The 19,654-nt window shown below is 35.5% G+C and overlaps 4 protein-coding genes across 8 annotated transcripts in view; 3 read left to right on the top strand and 1 right to left on the bottom strand.

Annotated features, from left to right (window-relative positions):
• LOC112058329 (uncharacterized) overlaps nucleotides 1-19,654 on the bottom strand; it is a 76,735-nt gene that overhangs the window by 25,918 nt on the left and 31,163 nt on the right. For 4 of the 5 annotated variants that reach the window (XM_024099078.2, XM_024099080.2, XM_024099085.2 and 1 more), the window contains exon 1: nucleotides 1,104-1,440. The exons of the other annotated variant lie outside the window; for it this stretch is intronic. In XM_024099078.2, the coding sequence (XP_023954846.1) occupies nucleotides 1,104-1,112 (9 nt within the window). In that variant the 5' untranslated portion in view covers nucleotides 1,113-1,440. Of the gene's footprint in view, nucleotides 1-1,103; nucleotides 1,441-19,654 lie in introns of those variants that run through there. 5 annotated transcript variants of the gene reach the window in all.
• LOC112058331 (uncharacterized) lies at nucleotides 1,528-3,232 on the top strand. Its single transcript, XM_024099090.2, has 2 exons — nucleotides 1,528-1,821; nucleotides 2,498-3,232. The coding sequence occupies exons 1-2, from the start codon at nucleotides 1,650-1,652 to the stop codon at nucleotides 3,121-3,123; spliced, it is 798 nt and encodes a 265-aa protein (XP_023954858.1). The 5' UTR covers nucleotides 1,528-1,649; the 3' UTR covers nucleotides 3,124-3,232.
• On the top strand, nucleotides 3,821-6,999 carry LOC112058333 (uncharacterized). Its single transcript, XM_024099091.2, has 2 exons — nucleotides 3,821-4,236; nucleotides 5,340-6,999. Exons 1-2 carry the CDS (start codon nucleotides 4,068-4,070, stop codon nucleotides 5,963-5,965), a joined length of 795 nt encoding a protein of 264 aa, XP_023954859.1. The 5' UTR covers nucleotides 3,821-4,067; the 3' UTR covers nucleotides 5,966-6,999.
• LOC112058330 (transcription factor Adf-1) lies at nucleotides 9,282-14,284 on the top strand. The gene is made up of 3 exons (XM_024099089.2): nucleotides 9,282-9,516; nucleotides 10,217-10,606; nucleotides 12,196-14,284. Exons 1-3 carry the CDS (start codon nucleotides 9,354-9,356, stop codon nucleotides 12,690-12,692), a joined length of 1,050 nt encoding a protein of 349 aa, XP_023954857.1. The 5' UTR covers nucleotides 9,282-9,353; the 3' UTR covers nucleotides 12,693-14,284.

The raw sequence follows: 19,654 nt of genomic DNA, 5'->3' as shown, positions 1-19,654 counted from the left end.
ACTTGACGCATGAATCGGTTCTGAAAGACCTGGAGTAGTCTCAGGGACGCCTTTGGGTAAACACTACACTAGCGTAGGTCATTATTGGAAGGATGCAGGTCTTATTGAGAGTGACCTTGGGGATAGATATTGTAGGAAATGTAAGAATTCTTTAATGTTAAAAAGGTCGGAGGTCTCTAGGCAAGCGAAATCACTGGCGGCTTATTAGTATAGGTATAGGTGTCTACCTACAGAATAAACTAAGCAAAAATAAACTACGTACCTTTACTTAGGTCGGTAGGTGCCAGTGGCAAAGAATGGAATTTTGATGAAGGTAAGCCGTCCCAAAGAAAAGGAAATTCATTCAGTGTGACAAAAACTCCGGTTTCTCATATATCTAGATACAGCACAACAATGAATACGCATGGATTTTTTAAAGGTAACCCGGCGGGAATCGGCTCGGACGAAATCTTCACTGCTGGTAGGTACCTACATAATTATTCATTTATTAATAGCACGTAATAGCTTCAGTATCAAGGGCCACTTACTTAGAGTAATATAGGTATTCATACCTACTAGAATGATAGATACGTACCTACCTGTAGAGTTAAATATATTGTTCGCCTCCACCATGCAAATTCATCGTTCCTACTCAGTTGCATAGCAAATATTCTGATCGTGAAAATTGCTCAGAACTCAGTTGTTGAAAGAATTATTTAAATGAGATAAAAAAATATTACTAAAAAAACAAAAAACACGACTCTTCGATGCATATCCTGCCATGACGACTATCGGACCACCCTGAAAGTATACCCTTTCAAACAAAAAATAAATTACTTAGTGGAAAAGTCGAAAACTTGAAAATAAAGTAACGAGGGTTCGGAACGCCTTGGTCTGAAATCCGAATAGATCTACAAAATCAGCCGGGTTGTGTCTTTTTAGTTTATCAAAAAAATATAGTTAGTTTATATAAAATGTTTATTTTAATGTTTGTCCAGCGATCTCTGTCATTTGGCTATATTTGGCTATATATCGATAGCCGATTATAGAACCTCCTACTTATTGAAGTCTGTTAAAAATTTGATCAAAAGTCCCTCAAGTTCTCTAGTTCTCTAGATACTTACGAAAAACATAATAATTTAAGTAAGTTTCTTCATTTATAGTTAGGTTAGAAATATCAAGAGTCTATTTTTCAAGAAGATAAGAAAACATTTTTCACATCACAAAGTCTCTTTCTACACTTTTCCTTTATATGTAAAACATTATCAAAATGTTATCAAACACTATGGTCGCACTTCTTTTTTTAGTCGTATTATATCAGAATTCATTGTCACGAAACTAGTTGGTGTATTTATTGAACGCATATGTTGTAATAAGTTGATGAACTAATTCTAAACAAACATCGCACTATACGTACTATACGAGCAAGCGTCACAAAAATTGTTTTAATAACCGACCGTATATTGTAAGCACACGTAACTGGCGGCTCTTCGATTTGTGAACCATCGAGCGAGTGAGAGAGAGCACGCGCGATGTCTTCTGTTTCAACCAGTCATGAAACGCTTCTCGTTTGAAACGGTCACGATATTTGTTCGCGCGGTCATATTGACAGACAATTTCAGTTATTGAAAAATTGACTTTGACTTTAGTGTAATAAAGTAGCATTTGCAATGTCGAAAACAAACGTTTTCGCCAATACGTCTGACACGAAAACCATTGTAAGATTTGTGAAGGAAATAGAGAGACACCCTTGTTTGTATGATCGGAAATCGCCCAAGTATATGGATCGAGACTTAAAACGGCGGACATGGATTTATGTTGCGAAGAAAGCGAACAGTACCGGTATGTGTCTATTTTTATTGCAGTGTTTTGTTACGACGAAGCGCTGTTCGTGTTGTCAACATCAATATTATTGCGTCTCGCTCGCACAGTAGTTGTATGGCGATAATAAGGACCAATACAGATGAGCGACTGTCTTTGGTAACTTTTTGGTTAATCTATACAAAAAAAATAAAATTAAGTAAAATTAAAGTGCATATGAAAGTATGTACGGTATAACCATTTATTAAAATAAAAAAAATGTCTGTCTGTTTGTTCCCGTTAATATTTGAAACGGCTGGATTGATTTTGACAGGACTTTTTTAGCAGATAGTTGATGTCTAAAGGAATACTTTGGACTACCTAATTTAATTTAATTCTAGGCGGAAGAAGTCGCGGGTAACAGCTAGTAAAAAAACGTAATAATACCTTGCGACATTTGTTGGCGTCTATTCTGATATACTTAAACAAAACTACTAAAGTTTTACTTATACTATAGATCAAAACAAAAAAAAAAGTAACAAAAAATTCAAATTCGGTCTAGTAGATCCGAAGGTTACCCTCTACCGCACAAACTTTATCTTTTTATATTATTAGTATAGATATACATCATGAGGAAATATAGCTAAACGCTAGGTTACGAGTACAATTAAATAAAAATGTACTGATTTACATAAAAAAATGTCTAATTTTGTTTCAGTTGCGGAATGCAAAGATAAATGGACAAAGATAAGAACAGCTTACGTCAGAACGTTGAGGCCGTCTTATGTTAACGGTGTTTGTACCTATAGTAGACCATACTATTTAGCTAGTCATCTGAAATTCATACCACCAGTGAAAACAAAGGTCACATGTTTGGCTTCAACATCAAGAAACAAACAAGAAGATACAAATAAAGTTGAGACGAATGTAGAAGAATTAGTTGAGTCAGAAGACAATTTAGATAGTGAAAATGAGAAAACTTCTCAGCATCAGATATTTTTGGATGAAGAGAATAATAGTGTTGATTCTGATGATGATCATGATGATGATGATGATGCTGAAGATGATGGAATTAAAGGTTATGATAACATTTTGATTGAAACGAAGGACATTGACACTAAAGAAGGAAATAAAACAAAAGTTAAAGAAAACATAAAGAAACATGAAAATAAATGTGAAGAATCGGACATTCAGGTGCCTTATGGTAAAGATTTTGAAAATAATCCTAGGAAAATGTTTTTATTTAGCCTTCTGCCTGACATTCAAGATTTAAATGACGAGCAGATGAAGAGTTTTAGAAGAGAAGTGATAAAATTAATCGAGCACGTGAACGTTATGTACTGACATTTAAAATGTACCGAGAGTCTAAAATAAATAAATCACACAAAAAACTTTTTTTTATTGGAAAAGTATTAAAAACGCTTATTTTAGTTTATTTGCGATATTGTGAAGTGCCATTTACCAAAGTAAGTTTGCCAAAGTGCGGTCTGAAAAGAGCCGTTTATCTATGTTATCTAAATATTCGATTGATTAAAGATTTTTGTTATTTTTTCTTGCCTAAACTTAAACCTTCACTTTACTACGTCACCTTTACTTTACTATTCCATTCCATTTTTATTTTTGAAATAATTTTTTTTTTGCCGAAAAAAATGTTGCCGAAATTGCGATCCATTCGCATTTTCGGCAACATTTAGTTTATTCAATTCGTAATTTCGGCAATATTTACAAGCAGATTTTAAGTCACTTTAGTAGTCAGATCCGCAAATAACGAAATCTTTAGCCGCGAATATAGGAATTGGGTCTCAATATCTCATTACAATGTATATTTTTATACGACCAAGATCTTTAAATACGTACAAGCGAAAAATGTTAAATTATAAAATGCATTAGGATGGTACTTAGAAAATAAAGGTCTTTCCAAAAAAAAGATTTTGCCCTATTCAGACCAAATCACAAAGTCGATATTTTTATGTTGCATATTTGGTCGCTAATGTGTTTTAAGTTGCGTGCGTCACATACATTCGAAATTCGAACTTATCTCAACAAACCAGTCTTGCAACGTTGCCCGCGACTGCCGGTCATATATTGCTTGTGCATTATTGATGTAACATAATATCTCTCAATGTTGAACCATTTAAAACTAGCCTCAAATCAAATTCTTCTATAAAATGTTGTAATTGGCAATATCTCTCAATAATATCAAGAAATATACTTGAATCTTCAGTGCTATTTTACCTTTTAGGACGTTCACCTTTATTATTTAAAGGATAAAGTGACATTTCATCACAATGGGTGATTCTCCGTTCTCCAATATGTCTGACAGCAAATCGATCGTGCGATTTGTGAAGGATATAGAGAGACATCCGTGTTTATATAATCGAAAATGTATACAATATGTCGACAGAGTCTTAAAGAGACAGACATGGATGCATATTGCTAAGAGGTTGAATACTACGGGTAAGTTAACATTATTATTTTAGTGGCAATATAGATTCATGTTGATGTGGGTGCTATTTTCAATAATTATGTATAGGTAATTATTATGCAATATTACGAAATTATTTCTACATGTTTCGAATACCTAATAAAAAATGATTACCGATTTCCACTTTTGACTCAGAAGTTTTGTAGGTATTAAGTAGACATGTTGGTAAAGGTATATCGATTTTTTACAAATAGGTACCTGTTGGTAGACAGTAGGTTGGTAGTTCGCTCAATACTAGATTAGGTAGATAAAGAATCTTTTCGTTTTTTTTTTTTGATTAAATGATAATTTTAATTGACTTTTTAGTCTTTATACCTAGGTCTTCTATTTTCAGCTAACTATTTACAATAAATAGGCTACTTACCTATAAAATCAGGTACAAAATTCCTTCTTTTTTATTTTTGTCTATGGATAGATGTATGTACTTGATATTCTTTGAAATTTCCTGAACGGATTTTGAAGTGGTTTTGCTGGTAGTATCAAACATAACTTTTTCATTCATTTCATTGGCTTCGTTTCATTATGATCAAATACATAGAATTCAGTTACCTATACGATAAGTAGTATTTTTACAAGAGTAGCTTTAAATATGACCATCATTATTATTACATCCATTTTTTTTTCTTTACAAGTTTGCCCTTGACTACCTCATAGTAAGTCATCATTTAACATATTTTATTCATCATCTGCTACATATTTTATTCATCATGATGACTGCGTCATCATGCAGTCCATGATGGAATCAGGCTAACTTGTTAGGAGTAGGATGAAAATCCATAACCCTTTCGGTTTCTACACGAGATCGTACCGGAGAATCGCTTGGCGGTACGTCTTTGCCGGTAAGGTGGTAACTAGCCACGGCCGAGGCCTCCCACAAGCCAGACCTGAATCAATTAAGAAAACCTCAATCAGCCCAGCCAGAGATCGAACCCAGGACCTCCGTCTTGTAAATCTACTGCGATTTTAAAAAATTGATGTGGAGGGGGGGGGGCACCCTTCGATATAATTTTAGATACGCCAATCGCTATATAAATAAGCATATGACTTGTCTCTAATGATGACTCTATTTTTGCAGTCGCGGAATGTAAAGAAAAATGGAGGAAAATACGAACAGCCTACGGCAGATCTCTAAAACCTAGATACCTCAACGGCGTTCGCGTACCAAGCAAGCCTTACTATTTGGCAAGCTATCTAAAATTCATAACCCCCAACGACAAAGAGAAAAGAAACCTAACAGGTAGAAAACATTTCATAATTTCAACCAACCAACCAAAGAAATTACCAGAAATCAAAGCAGAAGTTGAAAACATAGACGAATCGGATACTGAAGATGGTTTTGATGATAACTTTGATGGGAAAAGTGATCCAATCAATACCAACAATGAGTTTGAACAAGACGACATTGTCTATGATGTTGGCACTGTTGACATTGTTATAGACAAAGAAGTAGTAAATACTGGACCTTCCATTGAAGTTCATAAAACAAAAGAAACCAACAAAAGTTGTAGCATAAAGAATCATGACGTCGATTTTGATGATATCAAAAGATGCTCATATTGTGTAAATGTTGAAAATAAGCCAAGGAAAATGTTTCTATTTAGCGTTTTTCCCGATATAGAATCGTTGAGTGATAATCAGATGCGATGTTTCAGAAGAGAATTGTTAGATTTGATTGACAAATGTAAATATATGCCTGAATAAGTGTTTCTACAGTCAAAATCTATTAATAGAATTAAATGTATAAAAATAAAGCACTATTTTCTCAAGCCACGCCATAACTTGAGAAAAATGTCTCATTCATAATTTTTCATGTGTCTAATCTTATGAAGATGAAGATTTTATGAAGCGAAAAACTAAAAAAACAATGCGCAGACAATGGGGATGATGACTGGGTTGGAATATATTGATTTTTATAATAAATTCGGATAAATAAGGTCAATGTTAACTAATTTATACACAAAAAGCAAAGAGTGACTGGATATTTGCAAAATAATTAGGATTATAAAATTTCAAAATCTAATAAAAATCTTTTATCGTGATTAGATAAAAATTCATACAGTTTTAGCTTCCTTACATTAAATGTGACATTTTTCAATAAATGAACTATTAACATAAACGCACAAATAACAAAGATATTAGTAATTTTGTTTGAACGCCCATACAAATCTAACGATCAGCGAGCCAACGACGTCACTAACTCGTGCTATTTTGTATGGAGCGTTTTTCAAGGACCCGCGGCAGCGCCGCAAATCTGACCCTTTAAATCCCTGTAGCGCCGAAAGTAATGATCGCAGATACCCTGTTACTTTAACAAAATTGCTTTACTATTAGTATACTCTTAATTTATATACAATTTAAAAAAACTGTCATCATCCCTATTGGAAAATATCACCTACTTTATATTATAGATGATTAGAAGTATTTTTATCACGATATTCTACTATCGCTATAATACTATAGCATCCGAATGTTTTTAAAACTAAGTTAAATCAGTCCGTTTAATCTAGTCGCTAAGGTACCTACTCGTACCATAAAAAACATACTTAATTTACCTACTACTCCTACTACAGTTTCATAAAATTATAATTTCATTAGATACGTATAAAAATGTTTTATTTATTGTAATTTTTAACTTTACCTAAGATAAAAGAAAGATTTATTTTGTAGTTTTTAATAGATTTGCGATAAATTTCAAGTACTTCTAAGAAATTTTTTAATTAAACGTTTGAAAAATATGTAAATCGTGTTTGTTTTTAACCGACTTAAAAAAGGAGGTTTTCAACAGGTAACTATAACTTGTTAGGATTTGGATGAAAAACCACACCCTTTTCGGTTTCTACAAGACATCGTACCGGAACGCTAAATCACTTGGCGGTACGTATTTGTCGGTAGCCGGCCGAAGCCTCCCACCAGCCAGGCCTGCACCAATTAAGAAAACCTCAATCAGCCCAGCCGGGGATAGAATCCAGGACCTCCGTTTTGTAAATCCACCGCACATACCACTGCGCCACGGAGGAGGTTTGGCTTGTAGGGCCGTTAAATAAGGCTGATAATGATGAACCAAAAACCACCGTTGTAAAACTTACAAGTACGGAACCCCACTGTGCGTGGCCCGACACGAACTTAGCCGGCAATTTTTCTTGTGTATTTACCAACTTCAACTCATAAGTAACCTCCTTCTGTTGAAGTTGGTTATACAAATTGCACGTGGAAGAAATTATCGAAGTATTTACCGTAGATAATTAATAAGTAATAACTTTTCTAATAATATAGCATTGAAGCATTGCATAAATCGCTGCCTCTTCCATTCCGTTGTCAGCGATTTTAGATTGGTATTTCATTTGGTTCAATTTAGTTTTTAATTTTACATTGCTGGGTATCTGTACAAAAGGAAAGTGGTACGTTAAATTAACAAGTAATGGATTGCAATATAAAGGTTGCATGAATGTTCACGCTTTGAATAAGCGGATAGGTGCGGATAGGCGTGTCGCGTGGCGGAGAGCGGGACGGCGATAGAGTGATATCGAGCGGAGCGAACTTGCCACCTACTGCTGTAGTTCAGAACTGAGTAAGTGGATTTTGCGAAAATTAAAATTTTAAAGGAAGGTAAGAATAAACGTAATTATTTTAGGATAATATTTGGAGAATAGACTGTTATGCTCTTTAAACTATTAATTTGTTTGAAATGTGTATTTGAAAAATCTGGAGGCGCATATGAATGTATACAGGAAGAAATTTTTTCAAGTACAGATATTTTTATATTTTGTACATAAACAAAATTTAATGAACACGTATTTTTTCTTTTTTTTTTTAACTCAACAATAACAAAGTTATCGTTAGCTAAAGTTTAAACATTTAAACAGAATTTGAGGGTCACCCTATCGCTGTACTAAGTAATAGCACAGTAATAGGCAACTACAAAATCAGCTGGTAGGTACTAGGTTAGCGAGCGCCCGCGCCGAGGGCCGTTGACCTTTCTACGTTTATTTTTGTACCTATTATTTTTTATAATAATTAAAGGTCGTCACTTTTGAGTTGAGTATCGATTTTCCCTTCATACTTTATTGGGCTTAGGACCATCAATAATGCGTAGTAATAATAAAAATTATAAACTTTCGATTGGAATAATGAAATACAAATGATGATTATTATTACGCAAACTTTTGCATTAAAGGATGATTCGACTTAAATGCGCAAGCGACGGCAGATTGTCTGTCACTGGTCGCCCATCGGCAATTCGGCAGGCGTCCTCAGGGATTTTTCGATCCCCTCACCCCTGCCACCCCCGTCAGCCGAAGCCGAAGCGATATGACTACTGCCGGTATTTCTTTGTCGGCGTCTTACAAAGTGCCGCCAGCAGTTGCGCAGTTTGTTTGGGAATGTGTCCATTATTTTGTTATTTCTGAGACATAAATTGAAAAAAAAAATTACATAAAATGTATCGAACTGTTTGTAGATTTATGTTCTATTAATGATACAGAACCACGAAAAAAAATGTCCGCACTAAAGTCCGAATCACCCTGTATATATACTTTGTTTAAGTATAAGTTACTTTTAAAAACAAAAGTATTTATGATAAAAAACAAATACTACGTATAAAATATTACATTTGCACATTAATAATGCATTAAATAATTAGAACATAATAGTACATGTTATGCTCTACAATCTACATAAATATCTAAATATTGGTATAAATTTAAAAGTACAGTCAATTTACAATAACAATTGTAAAAATGTAATCTTAAAGTAATTACACATTGTCACTTCTGTTTCTAAAACCACCGCAAAAATAATTTTAATAAACATGTCGTTTAGAATTGTTTCACAAGCATTTTCCATAACGCAGCATAATACGCCACGTTACTCACAAATAACAAATTATCAATTTTTATTTCAGTATGAGTACTTTTGTACATTAATAGATTGTCGCAAATGTTAGATGCAGCGTTTTTACGTTGAACGGTCAAGAGAGCGAGCCCACTTCGGGCGGGGAGCGGGCAGCGGGTAGCGGGTAGCGGGCGCTCCGTTCCGCCAGTCGCCACGCGTCCCCCCAGCGCGTCGCTCCCGCTAGCGCGCCCGCTCCGCTATGAAGGTGAAAGCGAAAGGCGCCCGCTCCAAAAATATGGACAAGCTGATAGCCGCTGTCCAAGCACGAGAATGTCTATGGGACAAGAGCTACAGAGGGCATCGAAATCGCTTCAAATTGGAGCGATATTGGAACGAGGTTGCCGCTGAAGTAGGGACCACCAGTGAGTATTTGTTTAGAACAAAATGTAGGTGAGCGTTATAATCGCTTACGCCGCTATGTTCGCGACGCCATCTTTGTGTGTTGGCGCGATTTGTCATTTTGAAATGTTTACATAATTGAATCGTGATGGCGCTAGCGTCGATGGAGATTCGCGGTAATAGTTTAGGATTTGATATTTTTAATGTTTTAATTTGTTTTTTTTTTGTACTTGTTGGTAGTTTAATTTTTTTCAAGGATTTTTATTAAATTATACACCTAATAGGTATTTTTTTTATTATTTATGAGTTGGTTGGTTTTTTTGGCTATGTGCTATTTGGGGATCAGTCAAATTTAAGTCATTTCACACCTAATTATAATTAACTTGTTCTTAAATTAATGAAAATAAATTTGGTCAATAAGCTTAGAAGAACTAGATATGGTTATTATATTTTATATAACATTTTATAAACAAACATACATAATTTCAAATAAATAAGATATGAAATAACATGCGTTTTCTACCTTCATTTCTAATTTACTATTGGTAAACAGTACTGATCAAGAAAGGCTGTATGTAGTATAGGAGCGAGCAGGTTAGGCAGTCGGAGTTTTCAATTTTTTTTAATTATAGGTTCTCTTACAGGTGTGAAGCGCAGAAAGTTTAAACCGAATTAAAAAAGGAGGTTAAAAAAATTATAACACACCACCATTTTCTCTTACAGGTATGAACTGCAGAAAAAGATGGAAGAACCTAAAAGACCAGTGCAGGAAAGAGATGAGGAAGAACCCCCACGAATCAGACTGGCCCCACTTCCAAAAGCTGAAGTTCATCCACAACCAGTTCCTCGCTGATGATGAAGATGGAGACGAAGACACCGCTGACGAAGTCTTCAACAGCCTCGACGAATCCATAAAACGGCCGAAGCTTGGCTACACCATGAGGAAGAAGTTGTTGATGAACAAAAGAAGGACCATAGATGTTGATATGAACAAGTTGATCGTCCTCGTCCAAGCAAAGGAGTTGATATGGAACAGACAACTAAAGGGACACCACAATTGGTACAAACTGGACGAAAGTTGGAAGGAGATTTCTCAACAATTAGGCGTTACACGTAAGTTGGATAAATGTATTTATTTTTTAACCGACTTCCAAAAAGGAGGAGGTTCTACGTTCGACTGTATGTATGTTTTTTTTTTTTTTTTTTTTTTTTTTTTTTTTTTTTTTTTTTTTTTTTTTTTTTATGTATGTCCAGCGATAATTCCGTCATTTGTGGACCGATTTTGAAAATTCTTTTTTTGTTTTGAAGGGTTTGATTCCAGGGTGGTCCCATTTTTTTCATGTCAGGATCTGATGATGGCATCCTGGAGAAATCGAGGAGATCTTTTGAAAATTGTAGGGACGGCTAGTGCGTTTGTTAGTGTTTCCATAAGGTATTTTAAACCACTACAATTTTATGAAGGTCTGGAGTTGGTCTGATGATGGAGCCAAAACACAGACGATGGAACTCGTCAACGATTTACAGCAGGTACCTTTTGTTTGGGCTTGATTTATTTGTATTGATGAGAACTTTCCACCTAGATGGGTTGTGACTGTATTAAGGGTCTGATGATGAAGACGAAGGACAGTTAAGAGAACTCCTCAACGGTTCACAGTAGCTACCTTGTGTTTGGACTTGATAAATTTGTATTGATGAGAACTTTCCACCTAGGTGGGTTGTGACTGTATTAGGGGTCTGGTGATGAAGACGAAGGATAGTTAAGGGAACTCCTCGACGGTTCACAGTAGCTACCTTGTGTTTTGACTTGATAATTTTGTATTGATGAGAACTTTCCACCTGGATAGGTTGTGACTGTATTAGGGGTCTAGTGACGAAGATGAAGGAGAGTTAAGGGAACTCCTCGACGGTTCACAGTAGCTACCTTGTGTTTGGACTTGATAAATTTTATATTGATGAGAACTTTCCAACCATGCGGATTGTGACTGCATAGGAGGTCTGGTGATGAAAACGGAGGACAGTCACCTTTCATGTTTTTCTGAATATTCATATTATGTGTGGATAAAGGGGGAGTAAAAATTTGTATATGAGTTAAGGTAGTGTTTTTAAAATTGGGATTGTAGGACTTAGATACTTATTATAAAAAAATAACGTTTCAACTAATTGCTTATTAATTTTTGTTCACACTCTGTAGGTGTGCTAACACTAAAAATTAAAAAATAAAAATTTTAATAAAAAAAATTCAACCGACTTCAAATTCAAAAATTAACCTAAACTAAAAAGCAAAAAATAACATCTTACCTATGTGCTACCTTCTGATCAGTTTGAAGGCGGTGCCAATCTAGTGTCATGTTTTAATTAAAGCCGTTTCTGAAAGAACCATAGAAATTTTGTAATTTAACCGGCTTGAATTAAAACATCACTGGCTTGGCACCGCCTTCAAACTGATCAGAAGGTAGCACATACGTAAGATATTATTTTTTGCTTTTTAGTTTAGGTTAATTTTTGAATTGGAAGTCGGTTGAATTTTTTTTATTAAAATTTTTTAGGTAATATATACCGAAGCTAATCCAAATTCTATTTCGAAGTTTCTAAAAGCTAAATTGAACTGCATTTTTCATAATTTTTATTAATTTTGGTCAAATTTTGGCCATGGTGAACTACAATAAATTTTTTATTGACTTCCTTAATCTAATCTTTTACAGGTGACGAAGCAAGACTGAAATGGAAATACCTAAGAGACCAAGCCAGAAAGGAGGCCCGCAAACAACAATCCGACTGGGAGTATCTCCCCAAGCTGCAGTTCCTCATAAACCAGTTCAATGATTACGAAGGTCAGGACACCGCAGACGATCATTACAGCCAGGACTTCGATACTGGTGCGGATCAGAGTAGCAGTTATTACGTGGAACCCACTCCAGAACCTGTTACTGAAGTAACCGATGTCAGTGTCAAAGAGGACGAATTTGATGAGTTTGACACCAAACCTATTATAATGGAAACAGATTTTTGCGATGATGATGATGATATACAAAAAAGTGCAGGGAATAGCAACGATGCACCCGAAGTCATGAAAGATGAAGACATAGGTTTCTTCAACAGTTTAATACCCCATGTCAGGAAGTTAGGGCCGGCGAAGAAACTTATGTTAAGAATGAAGATACAAGAGTTGGTTTATAATACCGTTTATAATGAAACCTAGTATTGGTACCATAAATCTACATTAACAAGACTTTGACAGTGATATCGTAAAAATACAAAGTAACAGTTACTATGTGGAGCGTAATCTAGAACCGGTTACGGCAGTAACGGTTTATAAATAAACCTAGTATTGGTTAAATGACTTTGCAGTGATATCATTGAAATTGTTGAATTACTTGCTAAGATAGTTAAGTATACTAAGCAAAATGAATGTTAAACTTAATCCTATGAATGCTGAAGTTTACAAGAACTTTTACTCCGTTTTGATATTAATTAATAACGCCATCTCGGAATTCCCGTGGGAATATGGAGATAAAATATAGCTTATGTTACTCTCTGATAATGTAGCTTTCTTTTGGTGAAAGAGTTTTTCAAATCGGTGATCGGTCCAGTAATTTTTGAGTTTAGTCGTTACAAATCGTTCCACCTTATAATATTAGTGCAGATTTTGAGTATCTACCTACAAAATTGCGACCACAGCAAGTATGAAAAAAAATATACGAGTAAGATATGAAATTGCGTTATAAGTAGGAATAATACTGTATTTATAAAAATATAAGATTTGTAGATATAAGGCCCTACTAGTAATTAAGAAGTACAAGAAGCAATAACTTATCTTAATATTAATACACTATTCTTCTTGTTGTTCTCGAGTTGTTCTTATAATTAATTATAATTAGGAATTTACCATTTATATAAATATACATATTCCTAATTTCCTAGCCTCAGACTAATTACATAAGGATCGGTACCGCATCCCTAATCACGCACAAATTTGTCTGTAATTTTTTGAGGAAAACGAGCTTAGATTAGGTAGGTATATATTAAACTATACTACAACTTTTTGGATGAGTACAGTTTACCAACAAACAAATTAAAAATGAGGGTATAAATGACTATTCATTTCACACCCAATAATAATTATAATTAACTTGTTCTTAAATTAATGAAAATAAATTTGATTAATAAGTTTAGAACAATTAGATATGGGTAATATATTTTATACTAGATTTTATAAACAAACCGTACATAATTTAAAATAAATAAATTATGATAAGACTTGCGTTTTCTGCCTTCATTTCTAATTTATTTGTTGGTAAATAGTACTCATCAAAAAAGAACACTAGTATAGAAGTTGTTGACCGATTTTTACACCATTAAAATAGACAGTAGAATATGTATGGCTAGGGTATGGAACTCTCTTCCGAAGTCAGTATATCCTTACAACCTGAGCATCTGAATAGCATCTTCTAAGTTATAGGCAAGCGCGTTCCACCATATGCCACATCTACACTTAACATGATGAGGTGAGATCGTGGTCAAACGCGAGCATATTCCTTATAAAAAAGGTATTTTTCCGTAGCTCTTTAACCGAAGAACACGATTACAACTATGAAACATCGATTCTATAGACACGGTTTTTATAATCGCATTAGATCGTTGATCAAATACTTTGACAGATAAGTAACGTCTAGCGAGGCAGGTCCTTATGCAATAAGTCTGATTTCCTAGCTAATAATAATAGTAGATAGTTTGTTTTGTGATCTGATACAGGTAGGTATGTAAGACAACTAATAAAGTGAATCGTTTGCTTTTACTTGTATTGAATACCCGTAGATTCTAAAAATGTAAACTTGTGGTGAAAATATCGAGGCTACAGTTGAGGAGGAACCGTTTAAAAACGTGTTTACTTTTAAGTGCATTATTTTCCCGAAAGGAGACGCCCTTAAAGAGTCGTTCCGCCCATCCACTCTGCTTCTGCCTTGGGGCCCCATCAGGCGATGCTTCTGCGCTCGCCAAAACCCCCCGGTGACGCCGCTGAGGTCTCATTAAGGAGCCCACGGCACTTAAAAATTTGGAAAAAAAATCAATGCTTTATTTAATTTACTAGACAGTAATGCCATCTAGCGTTTTTTGTCTCGTGTTGCGGTGTTTGTTATCAAAACTCTCCGAAACGGCTGGACCAATTTTTATGAAATTTGTGTGTGCATCAGGTAGATTCGAGAATCAGATAAAATATATACACTACAAATAGTTGTTGCTATTTTTTATCCCCGTAAATGATAATTATTTTTTTTCATTTAAAAATTCATTAAACTCATAAGACAAAACAACGTTTGATGAGTTAACTAGTGATAGTTCTATGAAAATATCGTTGCTAGATAGTTAGATCACAGACAGACACTTCAATTTTATATAAATATAAATTACGAACCGTGAAACCAAACTTTTACCCCTACCCCTACCCTACCCTACCCCTACTCTACCCCTACCCTACCACGCGACGGCGACGGAAGCTCAAAAAATGGAGTAACTTCTCCTGTTTTCTCTACATTTCCCTTCACTGCTCTACTTCTATTGATTGTAGCGTAATGAAAAGTATACTATAACCTGCCCAGGAGTATGAAAAGCATTTGTATAAAGTTTCGTTAAAACCCGTACAGTAGTTTTTGTTTCAATAACGAACATACCACGCGGCGAAAGCTTGAACAATTGAGAACTTCTCCCGTTTTCCCAACATTTCTCTTCACTGCTTTGCTCCTATTGATCGTAGCGTGATGAAAAGTATACTATAACCTGCCCATGAGTATGAAAAGCATTTGTACCAAGTTTCGTTAAAATCCGTCGAGTAGTTTTTGTTTCTATAAAGAACATACAGACAGACAAAAATTTTACTGATTGCATTTTTGGCATCAGTATTGACCACTAATCACCCTGATAGTTATTTTGGAAATATATATCATTCATGTACAGAATTGACCTCTCTACAGATTTATTATAAGTATAGATAAATATAATTATGTACCTTTTTCATGCTTAAGGGAACAGATGTATTTCTACTATTTCAGAGGCTGATAAATTATTATATTAAGTTAAAAATACAAACACTTATTAGCTTACATGTTTGTGTTTTAATTGTAGTGTCGAAATTCAGAGGACAGTAAATCCGCCACTGCATAAGCTGATGATAAAGACAAAATGTTACCCACAATCGGCTCACTGCTGAGCTCGAGTCTCCAATCAGAATTAGAGGGGTTAGGCCAATGTCCAACACGCTGGCCCAATGCGGATTGGCAGAAGAATTCTTCACACACGCAGAGAATTAAGAAAATTCTCTGGTATGCAGGTTTCCTCACGATGTTTTTTCGTTCACCGTTTGAGACACGTGATATTTAATTTCTTAAAATGCACTTATCTGAAAAGTTGAAGGTGCATGCCACGGACTGGATTCGAACCTACGATCTACAAATCGAAGGCAGAGGTCATATTATGCACTATATATGTTTTTTTTTAATTATTTACAAGTTAGCCCTTGACAACAATCTCACCTGATGGTAATTGATGATGCAGTCTAAGATGGAAGCGGGCTAACTTGTTAGGAAGAGGATGAAAATCCACACTCCTTTTCGGTTTCTACACGACATCGTACCGGAACGCTAAATCGCTTGGCGGTACGTCTTTTGTCGGTTGGTAACTAGCCACGGCCAAAGCCTCACACCAGCCAGACCTGGACCAATTAAGAAAATCTCGATCGGCTCAGCCGGGGATCGAACCCAGGACCTCCGTTTTGTAAATCCACTGCGCCACGGAGGCCGTCAAAATAAAGACATGGCTGTCATTCAAATCAATTAATCAGTCCGGATGTAAGCCCACTTCAAGCATCGGGTGATTTCATCGTGAACCAATAATCGTGGAATGTTGTCGGGTAGAAAGTAAACAATAACACGGGTCAAGTCAAAATAGCCAGAAACGTCTGTATTTGTTACGGAATTAGGTCATGTTACACTTCGAGCTTCGTGGTGCAGGGATCGCAAACATTTTGTAACTTTATCATGATTAGCTGACGTCCGCGACTTCGTCCGCGATAGTCTAGCGCATCATAGATAGATAGATAGATATACTTTATTTGCACAACACAAAGACAAATACAAGTGAAATAAAAACAAAATAAGAAGAGATCAGCATACAAAAGGCGGCCTTATCGCTAAGTAGCGATTTCTTCCAGGCAACTTTCGGTTTAGGAAAACTTAAGGACATCAGCAGGTGGTGTAAAACAAAAATAACCATACTATTAGTAATACACATACAAATAATTTACATCCTAATACATAAACAATATTACACAAATACCTACAATAAGGAAAATAATACATACCAAAATATACTAATAAATACATAGCATAGTGGGTTTATTAAAAAAAAAATCTTTTTTAACCTAAAAATGGAACCGACTTCAAGACGTATTTCAGTTATTTGATTTTAACACAAAATTACTAAACCGATTTTCATAAAAATTAAATGGGATCAATCTGGAAGTATACCTACTCTTTCAAACAAATAAAAAATTTAATAATACAAAACCACAAACATTACCTCTTTATAACATTAGTACGAGTATGTTTATTATTATTATTATTATTTTTTATTCTTTACAAGTTAGCCCTTGACTACAATCTCACCTGATGGTATGTGATGATGCAGTCTAAGATGGAAGCGGGCTAACTTGTTAGGAGGAGGATGAAAATCCACACCCCTTTCGGTTTCTACACGGCATCGTACCGGAACGCTAAATCGCTTGGCGGTACGTCTTTGCCGGTAGGGTGGTAACTAGCCACGGCCGAAGCCTCCCACCAGCCAGAGCTGGACAAATTAAGAAAATCTCAATCTGCCCAGCCGGGGATTGAACCCAGGACCTGCGTCTTGTAAATCCACCGCGCATACCACTGCGCCACGGAGGCTGTCAAAAATTAAAATACTCCCGAGCACTCTGTATTAGTACAATATACAGGATGCTCGGGAGTATTTCCCATAACTTCAAGGTGTTGACGAGTCCACATATAGGAGCCGAACTGCATAACTAATATTTTTTTAACTACAAATAAAAACTTTTTATGTTTTCATACAAAGTAATTTAAATTATTCCAACTATCCACTAACAGACGCCTTCGTCTATCCTTGCATTTTAAATACGTAAAACTTATCTACGTCATAAGCGTATGCGTATAAGGAACACGTCATTTTTAACCGACTTCCAAAAAGGAGGAGGTTCTACGTTCGGCTGTATGTATGTTTTTTTTTTTTTTTTTAAGATCTATATACAAAAGAAATATTATCTACCTCGAAAATATTAATTCTAGAACACATGTTCCTTGAACATTTTTAATTAATTTTCGATATAGAATATAACCCCAGAATAATGGGAAATACTCCCCAGCGCCCTGTATACCCTGAGCTGTGATAGCCTAGTGGATATGACCTCTGTCTCCGATTTTGGAGGGTGTGGCTTCGAATCCGGTCCGGGGCATGCAACTCCAACTTTTCAGTTGTGTGCATTAAAAAAAAATAAATATCACGTGTCTCAAAAGGTGATAGAAAACATCGTGAGGAAACCTGCATACCAGAGAATTATCTTAATTCTCTGCGTGTGTGAAGTCTGCCAATCCGCATTGGGCCAGCGTGGTGGACTATTGGCCTTACCCCTCTCATTCTGAGAGGAGACTCGAGCTCAGCAGTGAGTAGAATATGGGTTGATAACGACTACCCTGTATAGGTACTATTAGTACAAGTAAAGGCAAACCGCAGGCAAAAGTCATAAATCAACGAGCCACAGTATTCATCTCAACATACGCAATACCCCGAGTACGTCTGCGAATGTAAACAATGATGTTCTATAAATATAATTGCTCGCGCGCTTAATATTCTATATTTTACTGGCAATATTAATTTACGATCGAACGCTTTGATCCCACTGAATTGGTATATCAATAAAACATTAGTGATTTGCGGTAAGAGTGTTTGAGAGTTATTATAGGTAAATCTACCTATACTTATAATAAATCTGTAGAGAGGTCAATTCTGTACATGAAATATATTTCCAAAATAACTATCAGGAAGTGATTAGTGATCGATACTGATGCCAAAAATGCAATAAGTAAAATGTTTGTCTGTATGTTCGTTATAAAAACAAAAACTACTCGACGGATTTTAACGAAACTTGGTACAATTATTCTTCATACTCCTGGGCAGGTTGTAGTATACTTTTTATCACGCTACGATAAATACGAGCAGAGCAGTGAAGGGAAATGTTGGGAAAACGGGAGAAGTTACTCCATTTTTACTGCGATACTACTGTAAGGGTTGGATTAAAGAGGTCCTAACGGCGGACGAAGTCGCGGGCGTCCGCTAGTATGTAATATACTAATATAATATATATAGATATGGCCTTAATAGCATCTAAGTAAACATAGTTAGGATTTAAACATCCAGTTTCTTGATATTAAAGTGAACTTTAGGCAGTACTAATTAGGTCCACTTTAATTTAAAGAAAATGAACTTTTAATCTTAATCATTATCTACCCATAATCGGCTCACTGCTGAGCTCGATTCTTCTCTCAGGAAGAGAGAGATTAGGCCAAATAGTCCACCACGCTGGCCCAATGCGGATTGGAAGATTTTTTTCAGGTATGCAGGTTTCCTCGCGTATTTTTCCTTTATTTTAGAAGGAATTAAAAACGAATCTATCAATAGCTGATTTTTCTTCAGAATGGCTTGTGTGATCTTTGTCGTAGTTATAATAGCATTAAGAGCTCCCAAGTGCCAGATGTCATTATCAACATTCATCATTAACAACCCATACTCGGCTCACTGCTGACCTCGAGTCTCCTCTCAGAATGAGAGGGGTTAGGCCAATAGTCCACCACGCTGCCCAATGCGGATTGGCAGACTTTACACACGCAGAGAATCGATAAAATTCTCTGGTACGAAGGTTTCCACACGATGTTTTTCCATCACCGTTTGAGACACGTGATATTTAATTTCTTAAAATGCACACAACTGAAAAATTGGAGGTGCATTCGTCGGTCCGGTTTCGAACCTACGCCCTCCGAATCAAAGGCAGAGGTCATAACCACATAAAATATAAAATTACGCTCTTTAATGCTGGTTGAGGGACTGGACTGGTCT

Source organism: Bicyclus anynana, chromosome 25 (assembly GCF_947172395.1).
Source record: "Bicyclus anynana chromosome 25, ilBicAnyn1.1, whole genome shotgun sequence".
Taxonomy (NCBI): domain Eukaryota; kingdom Metazoa; phylum Arthropoda; class Insecta; order Lepidoptera; family Nymphalidae; genus Bicyclus; species Bicyclus anynana.
This window is presented reverse-complemented; position numbering and strand designations above follow the sequence as displayed.

Excerpts from the sequence above, each read along its gene's own strand:
- LOC112058333 (XM_024099091.2), top strand. The coding sequence starts at position 4,068 with ATGGGTGATTCTCCGTTCTCCAATATGTCTGACAGCAAATCGATCGTG. Across the intron at positions 4,237-5,339 it reads TAAGAGGTTGAATACTACGG|TCGCGGAATGTAAAGAAAAA; the intron begins GTAAGTTAACAT and ends CTATTTTTGCAG.
- LOC112058331 (XM_024099090.2), top strand. The coding sequence starts at position 1,650 with ATGTCGAAAACAAACGTTTTCGCCAATACGTCTGACACGAAAACCATT. Across the intron at positions 1,822-2,497 it reads GAAGAAAGCGAACAGTACCG|TTGCGGAATGCAAAGATAAA; the intron begins GTATGTGTCTAT and ends ATTTTGTTTCAG.
- LOC112058330 (XM_024099089.2), top strand. The coding sequence starts at position 9,354 with ATGAAGGTGAAAGCGAAAGGCGCCCGCTCCAAAAATATGGACAAGCTG. Across the intron at positions 9,517-10,216 it reads CGCTGAAGTAGGGACCACCA|GTATGAACTGCAGAAAAAGA; the intron begins GTGAGTATTTGT and ends TTTCTCTTACAG. Across the intron at positions 10,607-12,195 it reads TCAACAATTAGGCGTTACAC|GTGACGAAGCAAGACTGAAA; the intron begins GTAAGTTGGATA and ends AATCTTTTACAG.